General features: G+C 42.2%; 1 protein-coding gene across 1 annotated transcript in view; it reads left to right on the forward strand.

Moving 5' to 3' along the window:
- The window catches only part of LOC131941557 (DNA-dependent protein kinase catalytic subunit), a 113,813-nt gene that overhangs the window by 70,655 nt on the left and 24,111 nt on the right, over positions 1–19,047 (forward strand). The window contains exons 57-76 of the mRNA XM_059300851.1: positions 1,275–1,508; positions 1,832–1,981; positions 3,129–3,302; positions 4,037–4,126; positions 4,592–4,802; positions 5,118–5,283; positions 5,876–6,106; positions 6,331–6,446; positions 6,880–7,011; positions 8,302–8,481; positions 8,643–8,730; positions 8,962–9,088; positions 9,416–9,554; positions 13,435–13,509; positions 13,755–13,865; positions 14,790–14,918; positions 17,687–17,785; positions 18,020–18,128; positions 18,428–18,524; positions 18,611–18,791. Coding sequence (XP_059156834.1) covers positions 1,275–1,508; positions 1,832–1,981; positions 3,129–3,302; positions 4,037–4,126; positions 4,592–4,802; positions 5,118–5,283; positions 5,876–6,106; positions 6,331–6,446; positions 6,880–7,011; positions 8,302–8,481; positions 8,643–8,730; positions 8,962–9,088; positions 9,416–9,554; positions 13,435–13,509; positions 13,755–13,865; positions 14,790–14,918; positions 17,687–17,785; positions 18,020–18,128; positions 18,428–18,524; positions 18,611–18,791 — 2,839 coding nt within the window. The remainder of the gene's footprint in view (positions 1–1,274; positions 1,509–1,831; positions 1,982–3,128; positions 3,303–4,036; positions 4,127–4,591; positions 4,803–5,117; positions 5,284–5,875; positions 6,107–6,330; positions 6,447–6,879; positions 7,012–8,301; positions 8,482–8,642; positions 8,731–8,961; positions 9,089–9,415; positions 9,555–13,434; positions 13,510–13,754; positions 13,866–14,789; positions 14,919–17,686; positions 17,786–18,019; positions 18,129–18,427; positions 18,525–18,610; positions 18,792–19,047) is intronic.

Raw genomic sequence — 19,047 nt, forward strand, 5'->3', positions numbered from 1 at the left:
TCACACGGCTTCGGACGAACTCTGCCAGTCGGACCAAATCCTCGGGGGGTGGCTGGGGGGCCGTCCCACAGAGGAAGCGGGATGGCTGGTGGAGTGAACAGCAGCTAGAGGATTTTCGCTCTGGTCGGTGGAACTGTTGTGTGCGTCCAGGTTCCAGCTTTTTCCGAAGAGCCTGACACGTCGGTCTCCCAAGTCCCCCACAGAACAGCGTGGGGGAGGAGAGGTGCAAGACAGTCGGGAACAAAAAGAGTCAGATATCACTTTTGACTTGAAGCGGCGGCCTGACGAGGTTTCGGAATAATGTCGCTGGTCCGACCAAACCCACGTTAAGTGGATGCGGGACGGCCGAGGGCAGATAACAGCCGCTAGAGGTTTTTCGATCTGATGAGATGCCCCCCACGATCAAGCCGGGTACCAGGCGGTGGGACGACGTCCTGCGTCTGGTGGGAGGGGAAGAAAAGCCTGGTGAGAAAACCGCGGTTTTAGCGACCAATGTGTGGGGAGCCCTGGCCCTTTAACGGGGGCCGGGGCTTACTACATTGAGGCCTGCCTGGCTAATGGAAGTCCCCCTTCTGAGCCGGTTTCCGCATAAGAAGAAGAAGAAGTGTCCCACCACTAACTGCCCTGATCTGCCCAGGTAGTGTCCCACCACTAACTGCCCTGATCTGCCCAGGTATAGTCCCACCACTAACTGCCCTGATCTGCCCAGGTAGTGTCCCACCACTAACTGCCATGATCTGCCCAGGTAGTGTCCCACCACTAACTGCCCTGATCTGCCCAGGTACCTGAGTGTCCCACCACTAACTGCCCTGATCTGCCCAGGTAGTGTCCCACCACTAACTGCCCTGATCTGCCCAGGTAGTGTCCCACCACTAACTGCCCTGATCTGCCCAGGTACCTGAGTGTCCCACCACTAACTGCCCTGATCTGCCCAGGTAGTGTCCCACCACTAACTGCCCTGATCTGCCCAGGTAGTGTCCCACCACTAACTGCCCTGATCTGCCCAGGTACCTGAGTGTCCCACCACTAACTGTCCTGATCTGCCCAGGTAGTGTCCCACCACTAACTGCCCTGATCTGCCCAGGTAGTGTCCCACCACTAACTGCCCTGATCTGCCCAGGTAGTGTCCCACCACTAACTGCCCTGATCTGCCCAGGTACCTGGGTGTCCCACCACTAACTGCCCTGATCTGCCCAGGTAGTGTCCCACCACTAACTGCCCTGATCTGCCCAGGTACCTGAGTGTCCCACCACTAACTGCCATGATCTGCCCAGGTACCTGAGTGTCCTATGTGGACTGATGAACCACAGCCTCAAGCTGGTCTATGCTGCCACTGCTGAAGTTGTTGGTCTGATCCTTCACCTGAAGGCCAGCACCCAGCAGGAGACTGAAGGATTTTTCCATGACACAGTGCAAACACAGCTCACTGGCCTGGCCAACTCCAAGCTTGACAACTTCATCGTCTGCATCCATGGCATCCACAAGAGTTACCCACCCCTGACACAAAGGTAAACTACAGTTACCCACCCCTGACACAAAGGTAAACTAGTTACCCACCCCTGACACAAAGGTAAACTACAGTACCCATTCTTGACACAAAGGTAACGATTATTCAAAACTCCTCCCTCATAAGTAGCAATCAAATTCTTCACTGCTCTTGTTTAACTCCATTGTAGTCTAACGGCTGACAGGGCCCACTGATAATTTTTGTCTATGGGCCTGAAAATCATGGCTACGCTACTGGCTGTTTTTCTTCATTTAACGTTTTTATGGATACTTTGAAGGATAAATGGCCATTGAGTTATGAAAATCCTCCCATCATTATTGCCAGGTTCCTCAGGAAATTGCTCTACCTTCTGCCCAAGCTGCACGGAGGTTTCAAGGCTCAGTGTCTGGAGGTGCTGCTGTGTCACATGGACTCTCTGGAGGATGTCTTCATGGAAGTCAGCAGCATGGGGGTCAACGACTTGCTCAAACACAGGTACTGGAAACTTCATTCACCAAATACTTAATTCATTATTGTAGAAAACTATGGAACAATCTGATTTTAAGACACTGTCACTGTAGCCAGCATTATTTTAATGTGGTTATAGTGTTAAGCTATCACTAGTACAGCTCTTTGACAAGCCTTATTTATTTCACTGACACTATCTGTGGAAATCATTCAAATAAAGTTTTGCCATCTGGCCAGTCAAATAAAGTTTTGCCATCTGGCCAGTCAAATAAAGTTTTCCCACCTGGCCAGTCAACTAAAGTTTTGCCATCTGGCCAGTCAAATAAAGTTTTCCCACCTGGCCAGTCAAAGTTTTCCCACCCAGCTAGTCAACTAAAGTTTTCCCACCTAGCCAGTCAAATAAAGTTTTCCCACCTGGCCAGTCAACTAAAGTTTTCCCCTCTGGCCAGCCAAATAAAGTTTTCCCACCTGGCCAGTCAAATAAAGTTTTGCCATCTGGCCAGTCAAATAAAGTTTTGCCATCTGGCCAGTCAAATAAAGTTTTCCCACCTGGCCAGTCAAAGTTTTCCCACCCAGCTAGTCAACTAAAGTTTTCCCACCTAGCCAGTCAAATAAAGTTTTCCCACCTGGCCAGTCAACTAAAGTTTTCCCCTCTGGCCAGCCAAATAAAGTTTTCCCATCTGGCCAGTCAACTAAAGTTTTCCCCTCTGGCCAGCCAAATAAAGTTTTCCCAACTGGCCAGTCAACTAAAGTTTTCCCCTCTGGCCAGCCAAATAAAGTTTTCCCAACTGGCCAGTCAACTAAAGTTTTCCCCTCTGGCCAGCCAAATAAAGTTTTCCCAACTGGCCAGCCAAATAAAGTTTTCCCCTCTGGCCAGTCAACTAAAGTTTTCCCCTCTGGCCAGCCAAAAAAAGTTTTCCCACCCGGCTAGTCAAATAAAGTTTTCCCACCTGGCTAGTCAAATAAAGTTTTCCCACCTGGCCAGCCAACTAAAGTTTTCCCACCCGGCTAGTCAACTAAAGTTTTCCCACCTGGCTAGTCAAATAAAGTTTTCCCACCTGGCCAGTCAACTAAAGTTTTCCCACCCGGCTAGTCAACTAAAGTTTTCCCACCTGGCTAGTCAACTAAAGTTTTCCCACCTGGCCAGCCAACTAAAGTTTTCCCACCCTGCCAGGGATGAAGACATACAGCTGATCTCCCTGAAGATAATCAAGACAGTTGTGTCCAGGTTCAAAGGTCCAGAGTTGATGTCCATCCTTCCGTCCATCACAGCTTTCTCTAGCCACAGCAGCTCAGCTTGTCGTAAAATCATGCTGGACATTCTCATGTGGATTTACGACAACTACAGGTAGGTCAACTTGTGTTACAGGTAGGTCAACTTGTGTTACAGGTAGGTCAACTTGTGTTACAGGTAGGTCAACTTGTGTTACAGGTAGGTCAACTTGTGTTGTAGGTAGGTCAACTTGTGGTGTAGGTAGGTCAACTTGTGTTACAGGTAGGTCAACTTGTGTTACAGGTAGGTCAACTTGTGTTACAGGTAGGTCAACTTGTGTTACAGGTAGGTCAACTTGTGCTACAGGTAGGTCAACTTGTGTTACAGGAAGGTCAACTTGTGTTACAGGTAGGTCAACTTGTGTTACAGGTAGGTCAACTTGTGTTACAGGAAGGTCAACTTGTGTTACAGGTAGGTCAACTTGTGTTACAGGTAGGTCAACTTGTGTTACAGGTAGGTCAACTTGTGTTACAGGTAGGTCAACTTGTGTTGTAGGTAGGTCAACTTGTGGTGTAGGTAGGTCAACTTGTGTTACAGGTAGGTCAACTTGTGTTACAGGTAGGTCAACTTGTGTTACAGGTAGGTCAACTTGTGTTACAGGTAGGTCAACTTGTGTTACAGGTAGGTCAACTTGTGTTACAGGTAGGTCAACTTGTGCTACAAGGAAGGTCAACTGTTACAGGTAGGTCAACTTGTGGTGTAGGTAGGTCAACTTGTGTTACAGGTAGGTCAACTTGTGTTACAGGTAGGTCAACCGTTACAGGTAGATCAGCTTCTGTAATGAAGTGTAAAAACTTGTCCCATTCCAGAGACTACCAAGAGCAGGACAGTGCACAGATCATGATGTTAACTAAAGAAACTTTGCTGCTAGGTCTTTGTGATCAGGACATGGCCTGCAGGTGAGAGCTCTAGCTGTCATGTCACTGTCGCTACTTGAGACTGACGACATTATATAGACACAAATGATGACATTATGTAGACACAAATGATGACATTATGTAGACACAAATGATGACATTATGTAGACACAAATGATGACATGTAGACACAAATGTTGACATTATGTAGACACAAAATGATGACATGTAGACACAAATGATGACATTATGTAGACACAAATGATGACATTATGTAGACACAAATGATGACATGTAGACACAAATGATGACATTATGTAGACACAAATGATGACATTATGTAGACCCAAATAAAAATAATGACATCATGTAGACACAAATAAAAATGCTAACATTCTGTCACACAATTAAAAAGGATGACATTATGTAGACACAAATGATGACATTATGTAGACACAAATGATGACATTATGTAGACACAAATAAAAGATGTCCAGGTTGTTTCAGGTTGATCTGCCAGAACTTCTGGAGCAGCAACACCAGACTGCCAGAAGGGACGCTGGAGAGGACAGTGTCCATGCTGGAGGCCATGTACACCCCCCAGACAGAGCCCCACTACCTGGCCTACGCCACCAACCTGCTGATGGAGGCCACATCCAAGTCACCTGACTACCAGAGGGAAATCTTTGAACACGCACTCAGTGACTGCACGTTTCGGGTAGGTTTTTACCGGCACATCTACACGCACACATGCACACACACAAACAGTGACTGCGCATTTCAGGTAGGCTTTACCTGCACATGTACAAGCACTCACACGCACACACACACTCTCAGTGATTGCACGTTTCAGGTAGGTTTATACCTGCACATGTACACACACACACACACACTCCTCTTCACATATCTTGATTCACCCTGTGGTATAAAGTGTTAGGCTACCTTGTAGTTCTTTTTAATGGGTTTTGTCTAAAGTTATAATTTAGAGTTTGGTTTAATTGAGTTTGTCTAAGGTTATGACCTTGACCTCCAGGATTATTCCATCGACTCGTCCTGGCGTCAGAGACATGCCGTCATGACGCCATTATTTGCCAGTACACAGGTCAGTCAGTCCATGGATGAAGGGACGGACAGTTTGGACGGTGGGGTCAGGGCCACCCAGGATGTGCCGCAGTTCACACCAACTCTAGACGGAGCAGGTTTGGTACATTTGTTTAATGCTCAGTGTTCTAACATGTTTCACCTTGTAATGTTACCTGTCTATATCCCACCAGGTGTCAATAAATGTTACCTGTCTATGTCCCACCAGGTGTCAATAAATGTTACCTGTCTATGTCCCACCAGGTGTCAATAATTGTTACCTGTTTATATCCCAGCAGGTGTCAATGTTACCTGTCTATATCCCAGCAGGTGTCAATAAATGTTACCTGTCTATGTCCCAGCAGGTGTCAATAAATGTTACCTGTCTATGTCACACCAGGTGTCAATAAATGTTACCTGTCTATGTCCCACCATGTGTCAATAAATGTTACCTGTCTATGTCCCACCAGGTGTCTATAAATGTTACCTGTCTATATCCCAGCAGGTGTCAATAAATGTTACCTGTCTATGTCCCACCAGGTGTCTATAAATGTTACCTGTCTATGTCCCACCAGGTGTCAATAAATGTTACCTGTCTATGTCCCACCAGGTGTCAATAAATGTTATCTGTCTATGTCCCAGCAGGTGTCAATAAATGTTACCTGTCTATACCCCACCAGGTGTCTATAAATGTTACCTATGTCCCAGCAGGAAGTGTCAAGGCCTTCAACTGGCTGACACAGAGCAGCTTTGACACGTTTACTGAGGCCAGCAGTATAGGGGGCAGCACACAGCTGCTCTTCAGGCTGGCTGAGAACCCACTGAGGTCAGACATCAAAGGTCAGAAGTCAGAGGTTGACAAGGGGCAAACTGTCAGGAAGACCATGAGGCTGAATACTTGGGCCTCAGGAGATAGCAAACAGAAAGTAGATGAACCTGATGGTAGGTTCAGCTTTAGTTACCTGTAAACCTGATGGTAGGTTCAGCTGTAGTTACCTGTAAACCTGATGGTAGGTTCAGCTTTAGTTACCTGTAAACCTGATGGTAGACTTACCTAACCTAAGTTAGTGAATCTGAATTGTAAGACAACCAGTTTGGTATGATTCTATAAAGAATGCCATGTCAGACCATGAACAAAATGTTTGAATGTTGAACAACTTCTGCAGGTCAGCCTGAATCTCTAAATGACGTCTGGAGATTGCGACGTAGGTTCATGAAAGATAAAACCTCTCAAAGTGTTTCATTTGCACGGAGGAACATTCGTTTGAAACAATTAAGGGAGGTCAGTTGATTGATATTATATTTTACTGACATGAAATGGCATTTGTCTGGCATAAGATGACATTTGTCTGACATAATATGACATTTATCTGACATAAGATATGTATCTGACATAAGATGACATGCGTCTGACATAAGATGACATTTGTCTGTCAAAATGAAATTAGTCTGACATAAGATGACATTCATCTGACATAGGATGATATGTATCTGACATGAGATGACATTTGTATGGCATAAGATGACATTTGTCTGACATAGATGACATTCATCTGACATAAGATGACATGTACCTGACATGAGATGACATTTGTCTGTAATAAGATGACATTTGTCTGTCATAAGATGACATTTGTCTGTCATAAGATGACATTCTATCTGACATAAGATGCCATTTTTCTGAGATGACATTTGTCTGACATCTGCCCCTGCAGGAGGCTATGAAAGAACAAAAGGCTCGCAGGGAGCACCAGGTGACCTTGTACAGAAAGTATCGTATTGGTGAGCTGCCAGACATACAGATCAAGTACCAGTACCTCATTGCTCCACTGCAAGCCTTGGCTCATGTGAGTACCTCATTGCTCCACTCCAAGCCTTGGCTCGTGTAAGTACCTCATTGCTCCACTGCAAGCCTTGGCTCGTGTGAGTACCTCATTGCTCCACTGCAAGCCTTGGCTCGTGTGAGTACCTCATTGCTCCACTGCAAGCCTTGGCTCATGTGAGTACCTCATTGCTCCACTGCAAGCCTTGGCTCGTGTGAGTACCTCATTGCTCCACTGCAAGCCTTGGCTCATGTGAGTACCTCATTGCTCCACTCCAAGCCTTGGCTCATGTGAGTACCTCATTGCTCCACTCCAAGCCTTGGCTCATGTGAGTACCTCATTGCTCCACTGCAAGCCTTGGCTCGTGTGAGTACCTCATTGCTCCACTGCAAGCCTTGGCTCGTGTGAGTACCTCATTGCTCCAATAGAAGTACCGCTGGGTACCTTTTACACCTCCCTGAGTTGGAAAAAAATAAGTTTTGCAATTTTGTCTGTTTGTCAGTGTGTGTGTGTGTGTTTGTCTGTCTGTCTGTCTATCTGTGAACATGACAACTTGAGTACTGTTACAGCTAGGTTGATGCAATTTTATATTTAAGTATTATACAAAATGTGTAGTTTTATATCAAATTATTATCAAATTTTAAATTATGAAGTGGAACTTAATTTACATTTTTTCAAAAGTGTGTAACTTTAATACTGTTTCTGATATATTATAATCCAGTAATAATAAGTAAAAGATCTAGCTCTCTGTTTCTGTCAAACTTTGAGTATTTCCTATTTCTGATGACGGTTAGTAATATTTTACTCCGAATTTCTCAAAAAAGTTCATTTGAATTTATTTTAAACTCGATTCCTCTGTGTATCATCCATTACAGTCAAAAAACTGTTAACACAATTTCAAACACCTTCTAACGTACCGAGTTATTTTAAACTTTTCATGTAGGTCAAGACTCGAAGACAATGTATTGTGATATAAAATGTTACTTAATTAGATGATTAATTAACACTTTGAAAATTAGGTTAAGTACTAATTTTCCACACTATAAACACATATTGTTTGTTGTTCATTTGGTGAGCAATTCTTTTTTCTATGAGATTCTATTCTATTTTTAAAAAAATAAAAAATTGATTAAAATCATGTCTATATCCTGAGTTGCTATCCCCCGTAGTGTTAGGAAGAATATTTGAGAAAGTTTAGGGGAGATCACTCCTGTTTTATTTAAGTTGTGCAACATTATTAAAATTGTGTTTTTCCTTAGGAAAATGTTTAAAAACACTGTTTAAAAGTTCATTAATTTAATTTACCGTTTTCAGCATGACAGTGCAATAGCCAGACTATTGTTCAGTTCTCTGTTTCAAGCCATATTTAAGGAGATGGACAAATTAAAAACTCAGAGCGAGGTTGAAGTATTGACTGACCAGATCAACATAAGTATTGAGACAATTCTTAAAGAAACAATCCATTTTTATCCTCCATTTATGGCTTCTATTTTTGTAAGGCAACCATTCTATTTTTTTTAAAAGCTGTTCTATTGCATTATTCTTAGCTACTGAACTTGTTTGTGAATCCAGATTTAGTATTATACTATTATTAGTCTTTCTCTATTAGTAATAGGAGATTTTAATGAGCTAACCTCTAATTAAAAATTCTGTAGACCATTATCTATGAACTGAGGTCTAGTCTTAAAGTTGCTGCCGGAGATTTGGGAATTTGCGCCATCACCAGCAACCAACAGACAATGGGTGAGTCCATTTTAACAGTGGGTGGGTTCATGTTGGAACAGTGGGTAGGTCCATGTTGTAACAGTGGGTGGGTCCATGTTGTAACAGTGGGTGGATCCATGTAGCAATGGGTGGGTCCATGTTGTAACAGTGGGTGGGTCCATGTTGTAACAGTGGGTGGATCCATGTAGCAGTGGGTGGGTTGTCAAAGTTCAATATTTGTGTTGAAACTGAAAGAAAACTTCCCTGCAGGAATCATGGTGCTGGAGGAGCAGCTGATCCAATCAGACACCAGACTAACAGCCTCGTCTAGCAAGAGGGCCAGGCAGCTCTCAGCTGCACAGTCTGCAGACACGACGCAGTGGATACAGCTGTCTCGGTAAGGGGTAGAAAAGTTACGGCCGTCTTGGTATGGGGGTCAAAAAGTTACAACTGTCTCGTTATGGGGTTCAAAAAGTTACGGCTGTCTAGAGATAAGGGAGTCAAAAAGTTACAACTGTCTCAGTATGGAGGTCAAAAAAAAATATGTAGTGAATGATTTTATCAGACTTCAATAAATGTCTAAAAATCTCTTAAAGCCCCTCATGTCAGCCACAGTGCTACATTTGAGTGTTTGTCCCTGTTCTATCATTGGTTGGACATTATTTAAGTACACTTTATCTGTATACCAAAATATTGTCGCATGCTTGATTTCCGTGTCCACCAGTTTGTACAAGTCCATCCATGAATATGACGTTATTCAAGGAATTTTTGCCAGTAAACTTGGCACTAAAGATCTGACAAGAAAAGCTATAGAATGTGAGGCCAGGGGAGATTTTAAAGCTGCCCATCTTTTGTATGAAGAGGTAAGAAATGTCTGACCTTCTAGATTTTAAAGCTGCCCATCTTTTGTATGAAGAGGTAAGAAATGTCTGACCTTCTAGATTTTAAAGCTGCACAACTTTTGTATGAGGAGGTAAGAAATGTCTGACCTTCTAGATTTTAAAGCTGCACAACTTTTGTATGAGGAGGTAAGAAATGTCTGACCTTCTAGATTTTAAAGCTGTCCATCTTTTGTATGAGGTAAGAAATGTCTGACCTTCTAGATTTTAAAGCTGCACAACTTTTGTATGAGGAGGTAAGAAATGTCTGACCTTCTAGATTTTAAAGCTGCACAACTTTTGTATGAGGAGGTAAGAAATGTCTGACCTTCTAGATTTTAAAGCTGCACAACTTTTGTATGAGGAGGTAAGAAATGTCTGACCTTCTAGATTTTAAAGCTGCACAACTTTTGTATGAGGAGGTAAGAAATGTCTGACCTTCTAGATTTTAAAGCTGCACAACTTTTGTATGAGGAGGTAAGAAATGTCTGACCTTCTAGATTTTAAAGCTGCACAACTTTTGTATGAGGAGGTAAGAAATGTCTGACCTTCTAGATTTTAAAGCTGCACAACTTTTGTATGAGGAGGTAAGAAATGTCTGACCTTCTAGATTTTAAAGCTGCACAACTTTTGTATGAGGAGGTAAGAAATGTCTGACCTTCTAGATTTTAAAGCTGCCCATCTTTTGTATGAAGAGGTAAGAAATGTCTGACCTTCTAGATTTTAAAGCTGCACAACTTTTGTATGAGGAGGTAAGAAATGTCTGACCTTCTAGATTTTAAAGCTGCACAACTTTTGTATGAGGAGGTAAGAAATGTCTGACCTTCTAGATTTTAAAGCTGTCCATCTTTTGTATGAGGTAAGAAATGTCTGACCTTCTAGATTTTAAAGCTGCACAACTTTTGTATGAGGAGGTAAGAAATGTCTGACCTTCTAGATTTTAAAGCTGCACAACTTTTGTATGAGGAGGTAAGAAATGTCTGACCTTCTAGATTTTAAAGCTGCACAACTTTTGTATGAGGAGGTAAGAAATGTCTGACCTTCTAGATTTTAAAGCTGCACAACTTTTGTATGAGGAGGTAAGAAATGTCTGACCTTCTAGATTTTAAAGCTGCACAACTTTTGTATGAGGAGGTAAGAAATGTCTGACCTTCTAGATTTTAAAGCTGCACAACTTTTGTATGAGGAGGTAAGAAATGTCTGACCTTCTAGATTTTAAAGCTGCACAACTTTTGTATGAGGAGGTAAGAAATGTCTGACCTTCTAGATTTTAAAGCTGCACAACTTTTGTATGAGGAGGTAAGAAATGTCTGACCTTCTAGATTTTAAAGCTGCACAACTTTTGTATGAGGAGGTAAGAAATGTCTGACCTTCTAGATTTTAAAGCTGCACAACTTTTGTATGAGGTAAGAAATGTCTGACCTTCTAGATTTTAAAGCTGCACAACTTTTGTATGAGGAGGTAAGAAATGTCTGACCTTCTAGATTTTAAAGCTGCACAACTTTTGTATGAGGTAAGAAATGTCTGACCTTCTAGATTTTAAAGCTGCACAACTTTTGTATGAGGAGGTAAGAAATGTCTGACCTTCTAGATTTTAAAGCTGCACAACTTTTGTATAGGGAGGTAAGAAATGTCTGACCTTCTAGATTTTAAAGCTGCACAACTTTTGTATGAGGAGGTAAGAAATGTCTGACCTTCTAGATTTTAAAGCTGCACAACTTTTGTATGAGGAGGTAAGAAATGTCTGACCTTCTAGATTTTAAAGCTGCACAACTTTTGTATGAGGAGGTAAGAAATGTCTGACCTTCTAGATTTTAAAGCTGCACAACTTTTGTATGAGGAGGTAAGAAATGTCTGACCTTCTAGATTTTAAAGCTGCACAACTTTTGTATGAGGAGGTAAGAAATGTCTGACCTTCTAGATTTTAAAGCTGCACAACTTTTGTATGAGGAGGTAAGAAATGTCTGACCTTCTAGATTTTAAAGCTGCACATCTTTTGTATGAGGAGGTAAGAAATGTCTGACCTTCTAGATTTTAAAGCTGCACAACTTTTGTATGAGGAGGTAAGAAATGTCTGACCTTCTAGATTTTAAAGCTGCACAACTTTTGTATGAGGAGGTAAGAAATGTCTGACCTTCTAGATTTTAAAGCTGTCCATCTTTTGTATGAGGTAAGAAATGTCTGACCTTCTAGATTTTAAAGCTGCACAACTTTTGTATGAGGAGATAAGAAATGTCTGACCTTCTAGATTTTAAAGTTGCCCATCTTTTGTATGAGGTAAGAAATGTCTGACCTTCTAGATTTTAAAGCTGCCCATCTTTTGTATGAGGAGGTAAGAAATGTCTGACCTTCTAGATTTTAAAGCTGCACAACTTTTGTATGAGGAGGTAAGAAATGTCTGACCTTCTAGATTTTAAAGCTGCCCATCTTTTGTATGAGGAGGTAAGAAATGTCTGACCTTCTAGATTTTAAAGCTGCACAACTTTTGTATGAGGAGGTAAGAAATGTCTGACCTTCTAGATTTTAAAGCTGCCCATCTTTTGTATGAGGAGGTAAGAAATGTCTGACCTTCTAGATTTTAAAGCTGCCCATCTTTTGTATGAGGAGGTAAGAAATGTCTGACCTTCTAGATTTTAAAGCTGCACAACTTTTGTATGAGGAGGTAAGAAATGTCTGACCTTCTAGATTTTAAAGCTGCCCATCTTTTGTATGAGGAGGTAAGAAATGTCTGACCTTCTAGATTTTAAAGTTGCCCATCTTTTGTATGAGGTAAGAAATGTCTGACCTTCTAGATTTTAAAGCTGCCCATCTTTTGTATGAGGAGGTAAGAAATGTCTGACCTTCTAGATTTTAAAGCTGCCCATCTTTTGTATGAGGTAAGAAATGTCTGACCTTCTAGATTTTAAAGCTGCACAACTTTTGTATGAGGAGGTAAGAAATGTCTGACCTTCTAGATTTTAAAGCTGCCCATCTTTTGTATGAGGTAAGAAATGTCTGACCTTCTAGATTTTAAAGCTGCACAACTTTTGTATGAGGAGGTAAGAAATGTCTGACCTTCTAGATTTTAAAGCTGCCCATCTTTTGTATGAGGTAAGAAATGTCTGACCTTCTAGATTTTAAAGCTGCACAACTTTTGTATGAGGAGGTAAGAAATGTCTGACCTTCTAGATTTTAAAGCTGCACAACTTTTGTATGAGGAGGTAAGAAATGTCTGACCTTCTAGATTTTAAAGCTGCACAACTTTTGTATGAGGAGGTAAGAAATGTCTGACCTTCTAGATTTTAAAGCTGCACAACTTTTGTATGAGGAGGTAAGAAATGTCTGACCTTCTAGATTTTAAAGCTGCCCATCTTTTGTATGAGGTAAGAAATGTCTGACCTTCTAGATTTTAAAGCTGCACAACTTTTGTATGAGGAGGTAAGAAATGTCTGACCTTCTAGATTTTAAAGCTGTCCATCTTTTGTATGAGGTAAGAAATGTCTGACCTTCTAGATTTTAAAGCTGCACAACTTTTGTATGAGGAGGTAAGAAATGTCTGACCTTCTAGATTTTAAAGCTGCACAACTTTTGTATGAGGAGGTAAGAAATGTCTGACCTTCTAGATTTTAAAGCTGCACATCTTTTGTATGAAGAGGTAAGAAATGTCTGACCTTCTAGATTTTAAAGCAGCCCATCTTTTGTATGAGGAGGTAAGAAATGTCTGACCTTCTAGATTTTAAAGCTGTCCATCTTTTGTATGAAGAGGTAAGAAATGTCTGACCTTCTAATACCTAACATGACTTCCTGTCAAATATACTTTCACTGTGATGTGATATCTATAACAAAACACCTACTGCAACACTTGCTCTAATCCTGATTTTGGCAGGCGCTGGGAAAACTCAACTGGTCTGAAGATCCCCTGGAGGCAGAAGTTGATTTCTGGAATGAAAGTCGCATGGAGGTAGGTTACATCTAGTCCTCCAACATTGACTAGTGTATTTATCTGAGGTATTGGGTCTTACATCTAGTCCTAGTGTATTTATCTGAGGTATTGGGTCTTACATCTAGTCCTCCAACATTGACTAGTGTATTTATCTGAGGTATTGGGTCTTACATCTAGTCCTAGTGTATTTATCTGAGGTATTGGGTCTTACATCTAGTCCTCCAACATTGACTAGTGTATTTATTAGCTATGTTGTGTTTCAGTGTCTGGATCACTTGGCCCAGTGGAAGGATCTAGAAGTTGTCTCATCTAAAGGAATAGACAACTCAGACTCACCCAATCTAGAAAGAGTGTGGGAGGATGGCTTCTATCAGGTACTTGCTATCATACATTGTCAAAACTTGTGCTCCATAATGCTGGTGGCTGGTGAAATTAGCCCAGCATTACTTCCCCTATATGGTGCTCAGTTAATCAAATATTTGTTCCCACCAGGAGCATTACCTCCCCTACATGGTCAGCAGTTAATCAAATATTTGTTCCCACCAGGAGCATTACCTCCCCTACATGGTGCGCAGTTAATCAAATATTTGTTCCCACCAGGAGCATTACCTCCCGTACATGGTGCGCAGTTAATCAAATATTTGTTCCCACCAGGAGCATTACCTCCCCTACATGGTCAGCAGTTAATCAAATATTTGTTCCCCTAGGAGCATTACCTCCCCTACATGGTCCGCAGTTCATCAAATATTTGTTCCCCCCAGGAGCATTACCTCCCCTACATGGTCCGCAGTTAATCAAATATTTGTTCCCCCCAGGAGCATTACCTCCCCTACATGGTCCGCAGTTAATCAAATATTTGTTCCCACCAGGAGCATTACCTCCCCTACATGGTGCGCAGTTAATCAAATATTTGTTCCCCCAGGAGCATTACCTCCCCTACATGGTCCGCAGTTAATCAAATATTTGTTCCCCCCAGGAGCATTACCTCCCCTACATGGTGCGCAGTTAATCAAATATTTGTTCCCCCAGGAGCATTACCTCCCCTACATGGTCCGCATTTAATCAAATATTTGTTCCCACCAGGAGCATTACCTCCCGTACATGGTCCGCAGTTAATCAAATATTTGTTCCCACCAGGAGCATTACCTCCCCTACATGGTCCGCAGTTAATCAAATATTTGTTCTACCAGGAGCATTACCTCCCCTACATGGTCAGCAGTTAATCAAATATTTGTTCCCACCAGGAGCATTACCTCCCCTACATGGTCCGCAGTTAATCAAATATTTGTTCCCACCAGGAGCATTACCTCCCCTACATGGTGCGCAGTAAACTGAAGTTGATGTTGTCAGGAGACCCTAACCAGCAGCCCCTGCTGACTTTTGTTGATGACTCCATGAGGGACCCACACAGGAAACAGATCTTACAGGTCAGTTCTCTATACCAGGACCTTTGTCTTACAAACCTGATCTTACAGGTCAGTTCTCTATACCAGGACCTCTGTCTTACAAACCTGATCTTACAGGTCAGTTCTCTATACCAGGACCTCTGTCTTACAAATCTTACAGGTCAGTTCTCTATACCAGGACCTCTGTCTTACAAACCTGATCTTACAGGTCACTTAGTTCTCTATACCAGGGCCTCTGTCTTACAAACCTGAACTTACAGGTCACTTAGTTCTCTATACCAGGACCTCTGTCTTACAAACCTGATCTTACAGGTCACTTAGTTCTCTATACCAGGACCTCTGTCTTACAAACCTGATCTTACAGGTCACTTAGTTCTCTATACCAGGACCTCTGTCTTACAAACCTGATCTTACAGGTCACTTAGTTCTCTATACCAGGACCTCTGTCTTACAAACCCGATCTTACAGGTCACTTAGTTCTCTATACCAGGACCTCTGTCTTACAAACCTGATCTTACAGGTCACTTAGTTCTCTATACCAGGACCTCTGTCTTACAAACCTGATCTTACAGGTCACTTAGTTCTCTATACCAGGACCTCTGTCTTACAAACCTGATCTTACAGGTCACTTAGTTCTCTATACCAGGACCTCTGTCTTACAAACCTGATCTTACAGGTCACTTAGTTCTCTATACCAGGACCTCTGTCTTACAAACCTGATCTTACAGGTCACTTAGTTCTCTATACCAGGACCTCTGTCTTACAAACCTGATCTTACAGGTCACTTAGTTCTCTATACCAGGACCTCTGTCTTACAAACCTGATCTTACAGGTCACTTAGTTCTCTATACCAGGACCTCTGTCTTACAAACCTGATCTTACAGGTCACTTAGTTCTCTATACCAGGACCTCTGTCTTACAAACCTGATCTTACAGGTCACTTAGTTCTCTATACCAGGACCTCTGTCTTACAAACCTGATCTTACAGGTCACTTAGTTCTCTATACCAGGACCTCTGTCTTACAAACCTGATCTTACAGGTCACTTAGTTCTCTATACCAGGACCTCTGTCTTACAAACCTGATCTTACAGGTCACTTAGTTCTCTATACCAGGACCTCTGTCTTACAAACCTGATCTTACAGGTCACTTAGTTCTCTATACCAGGGCCTCTGTCTTACAAACCTGAACTTACAGGTCACTTAGTTCTCTATACCAGGACCTCTGTCTTACAAACCTGATCTTACAGGTCAGTTCTCTATACCAGGACCTCTGTCTTACAAACCTGATCTTACAGGTCAGTTCTCTATACCAGGACCTCTGTCTTACAAACCTGATCTTACAGGTCACTTAGTTCTCTATACCAGGACCTCTGTCTTACAAACCTGATCTTACAGGTCAGTTCTCTATACCAGGACCTCTGTCTTACAAACCTGATCTTACAGGTCACTTAGTTCTCTATACCAGGACCTCTGTCTTACAAACCTGATCTTACAGGTCACTTAGTTCTCTATACCAGGACCTCTGTCTTACAAACCTGATCTTACAGGTCAGTTCTCTATACCAGGACCTCTGTCTTACAAACCTGATCTTACAGGTCACTTACAAACCTGATCTTACAGGTCAGTTCTCTATACCAGGACCTCTGTCTTACAAACCTGATCTTACAGGTCACTTAGTTCTCTATACCAGGACCTCTGTCTTACAAACCTGATCTTACAGGTCAGTTCTCTATACCAGGACCTCTGTCTTACAAACCTGATCTTACAGGTCAGTTCTCTATACCAGGACCTCTGTCTTACAAACCTGATCTTACAGGTCACTCAGTTCTCTATACCAGGACCTCTGTCTTACAAACCTGATCTTACAGGTCACTTAGTTCTCTATACCAGGACCTCTGTCTTACAAACCTGATCTTACAGGTCACTTAGTTCTCTATACCAGGGCCTCTGTCTTACAAACCTGAACTTACAGGTCACTTAGTTCTCTATACCAGGACCTCTGTCTTACAAACCTGATCTTACAGGTCAGTTCTCTATACCAGGACCTCTGTCTTACAAACCTGATCTTACAGGTCAGTTCTCTATACCAGGACCTCTGTCTTACAAACCTGATCTTACAGGTCACTTAGTTCTCTATACCAGGACCTCTGTCTTACAAACCTGATCTTACAGGTCACTTAGTTTCTCTATACCAGGACCTCTGTCTTACAAACCTGATCTTACAGGTCACTTAGTTCTCTATACCAGGACCTCTGTCTTACAAACCTGATCTTACAGGTCAGTTCTCTATACAAGGACCTCTGTCTTACAAACCTGATCTTACAGGTCACTTAGTTCTCTATACCAGGACCTCTGTCTTACAAACCTGATCTTACAGGTCACTTAGTTCTCTATACCAGGACCTCTGTCTTACAAACCTGATCTTACAGGTCACTTAGTTCTCTATACCAGGACCTCTGTCTTACAAACCTGATCTTACAGGTCACTTAGTTCTCTATACCAGGACCTCTGTCTTACAAACCTGATCTTACAGGTCACTTCTCTATACCAGGACCTCTGTCTTACAAACCTGATATATCTGTGAAATTATTTTAAATAAGTTCATTAATTTTTTAACCATACTTGATTTGAAATTTTGAGTGTGTGGTTTAGCAACAATGGAAAATATTTTAAGAACTTGAAAATCTGTTGGCAGAAAATGTATGAACATAATTTTAAAGTTTGTGTTAAATGAATTTGTGAATGGCTGCCTGTTGTTATATTTAACCATATATTATATTATATTTAGAGTCGCTACAGCACTGAACTGGCCCTAATGTACCTGTGGCAGCAGTCATATGACAGGGCCAGGTATTATTCCAGCATGGCATATGACAGCTTTTTACAGGTGAGATGACATCTTAATGACAGTTTTCTTTTGCTCACATATAAAAATTAATGTACACAGCTTCAACATATTTGTACTAAATTTACATTCAAGTTAGTGCTACTGAATATACTTCTCGTGCTACTAATTAGTTTTAGGTAGTTGTAATAGGCTGATGCAGCTATAGTGTGGGGGTAGCTGTTGTAGCCATAGTGTGTAGGTAGTTGATGTAGCCAGCCACTGTTGTGCCCACAGAGCTGGTCTAGCACCACCACCCTGATGCTGCCCACAAGAGCCAACAACCTGCACAAGCTACAACCTCTGCTGGAACTTGACGAGTTCCTCGATCACCTCAGCTCACAAGGTAACTTTTTTTTCACTAACTAGCTCTTCTTTCTTTCAGAAATGAACTTGAGGGAATGTATGTATAGTTTGGTGCCTCGTTTTTTAAAATGACCACGTCACAAAATTGTCCATAACGGCACAAAGATTTTTGTGCTGTGTAAAACAACATCAGTTTATGTTTGCTTGTTTTTTGTTTGTTTTTCTATTACTGCAATACATTTTAGTTGAACTCACAACCTTATTTCAAACAATCCTACATCCATATTTTTAACCTACCCATAGCTGAAGTGCAAATATAAAACTGTGCCATGTTTGCAGGTAAAACTCCATCCAGCCTGATCAAAGCCTGGGGCAGTAGAGTTCCTCACACTATTCTGGACCCTGTCATGGTCTGGGATGATGTTGTCACCAACAGGTAAGATGCTGGCTTTTCAAGGTCAAGGCCAATTGTCTTGAGCCCCTGTACTGCTATCAACAGGTTGAGAACCTCTCTTGTTACAGGACTGTGTACCTGAACCAGCTGATTGACGGGCTCTCAGATCTAAACAACACAGACAATGAAGAAAACCTCAGTGAAAAAATGGAAGAAATGAAAATCTGGCTACGTCTCAAGATGGCCGACAGTTGTAGGGAACAAGGGATCTCTACCCTGACCCTCAGGATCCTGCGGGACACACAGGGGGTAAGTGTGTCAGTCCCCAGCTGTGTCTCATGTCCCCAGCTGTGTCTCATGTCCCCAGCTGTGTCTCATGTCCCCAGCTGTGTCTCATGTCCCCAGCTGTGTCTCATGTCCCCAGCTGTGTCTCATGTCCCCAGCTGTGTCTCATGTCCCCAGCTGTATCTCATGTCCCCAGCTGTGTCTCATGTCCCCAGCTGTATCTCATGTCCTCAGCTGTGTCTCATGTCCCCAGCTGTGTCTCATGTCCCCAGCTGTGTCT

The sequence above is a fragment of the Physella acuta genome, unplaced genomic scaffold, assembly GCF_028476545.2.
Source record: "Physella acuta isolate Inbredline_101_S28 unplaced genomic scaffold, ASM2847654v3 ptg000365l, whole genome shotgun sequence".
NCBI lineage: Eukaryota > Metazoa > Mollusca > Gastropoda > Physidae > Physella > Physella acuta.